Consider the following 1724-nt stretch of genomic DNA (forward strand, 5'->3'; position numbering starts at 1 on the left):
TCTCTTCTATTTTTTTATTTATAAATATGGATTCATTGCTTTCCCCCTTGATTCTCATCTTACATTTTTTTCAAACTGTAATATTTGCCACCCAGAGAATGTTAGTTATTGGACAGTATACCAATGTTAAAAACAAACACATTTTTTTGTTTTATTTCAATTTTGCACAGTTAGGAGTACCAGTGATGCATGAAACAATCTATTCTAACCAGGGTTTCTGTTCATGTACAACATTTGCTTATTGAGAAAACTTCAGCCTTCCTGAGAATCTCATCAGCGCATCCTTCACCTCCTTATTCCTCAGGCTGTAGATCAGGGGATTCAGCATGGGGATCACCACCGTGTAGAACACAGAGATCACTTTGTCTCGTCCCAGAGAGTAGCTTGAAATTGGTCGGACATACATGAACACTGTGGTTCCATAAAATATCAAGACAGCTGTGAGGTGAGAGGCACAGGTAGAGAAGGCTTTGCGTCTGCCTTCTGAAGAGCGAATATGCAAGATCGTGGAGATGATGTACACATAGGAGATCACAATCTCTGCTGAGGTGAAGATGCCATGGAAAGTGCCAAAGGTGTAAAGCACAATCTCATTACTGTAGGTATCACTGCAGGAGAGCTTTATGAGAGGGGGAATGTCACAGAAATAATGATTGATGACATTGGAGGCACAGAAGGAGAGCCTGAACGTGGAGATAGTTTGTGCAAGAGCATGGATAAAGGCGATAAGATAGGTAATGCCTACCAGCTGAGCACAGAGTTTCTTTGTCATTATGGCTGTATAGAGGAGTGGGTTACAAATGGCCACATATCGGTCATAGGCCATTACAGCCAGTAGAAGGCACTCAACGCTTGCAGTCAGGACAAAGCTGAACAATTGTGTAACGCAGCCACCAAATGAAATGGCTTTCCTGACAGCTAAAAAATTCACCAGGGTCTTGCGAGTTATAGTTGAGGAATAGCAGAAATCCACAAAAGCTAGGTTACTGAGAAAATAGTACATAGGGGTGTGGAGTCGGGAATCAATCCTAATCAAGACAATCATCCCGAGATTCCCCACACAAGTGATCATGTATATTGCTAGAAAGAAGGGAAAACAAATAATGGCTACCTCAGGATTTTCTGTGAGGCCTGAGAGGAAAAATTCTGCCACTACAGTATGATTTTCTCTTGCCATTTTGTTATTTGATGATGTGCAGTCTCCACACTAAGGACCTTTTGGTATTTCTGCAGTGGAATGTGTCTTCATACCAGTGGATTTTGATATGAATGTCTCCATCTATGAATAAAACATTTGAGAAAAAAACAACATGGAACCTAATCAATGATAATCTTGAGCAATGTTAATAATTCTACTATCAATTAATAATATGTAAATGCAAGTTGAAAACTGGATTAAAAGAACGTATAACAAATATGTATGTGTTTTTGTTTGTCAATATGTGTTTCCTCCAACATTCTTTTGAGAAAGAAAGTGATAAGAATTAAACTGTCCTTGATTGCTGTGACCTCTTTCAAATCTCAGTTGACATACCCATTTCTCTAGCACTAACAGTTCCAGACTCTTTCACTGAAAATATATAAATAGAATTGCACCCACATAAAGCAGTACCACAACAGTATCAAAGATTCCTATTGTATAACAGTCATTCTCTCAGTTTAAAACTGTAACATGTCTATTCAGAGTTCAAAGGGACTTACTCCCAAGTAAGTGTGCACAGAAT

The 1724-nt window shown here is 38.9% G+C and overlaps 1 protein-coding gene across 1 annotated transcript; it reads right to left on the bottom strand.

The window, feature by feature from the left end:
- Window positions 1–238: 238 nt before the first annotated feature.
- LOC310742229 (olfactory receptor 8U3-like) lies at window positions 239–1203 on the bottom strand (the record flags this gene model as incomplete). The annotated part of the gene is made up of 1 exon (XM_083571330.1): window positions 239–1203. The coding sequence occupies exon 1, from the start codon at window positions 1175–1177 to the stop codon at window positions 239–241; it is 939 nt and encodes a 312-aa protein (XP_083427456.1). The 5' UTR covers window positions 1178–1203.
- Window positions 1204–1724: the final 521 nt, after the last annotated feature.

This window comes from Podarcis filfolensis, assembly GCF_964270895.1.
Source record: "Podarcis filfolensis genome assembly, chromosome: 1".
Lineage (NCBI taxonomy): Eukaryota > Metazoa > Chordata > Lepidosauria > Squamata > Lacertidae > Podarcis > Podarcis filfolensis.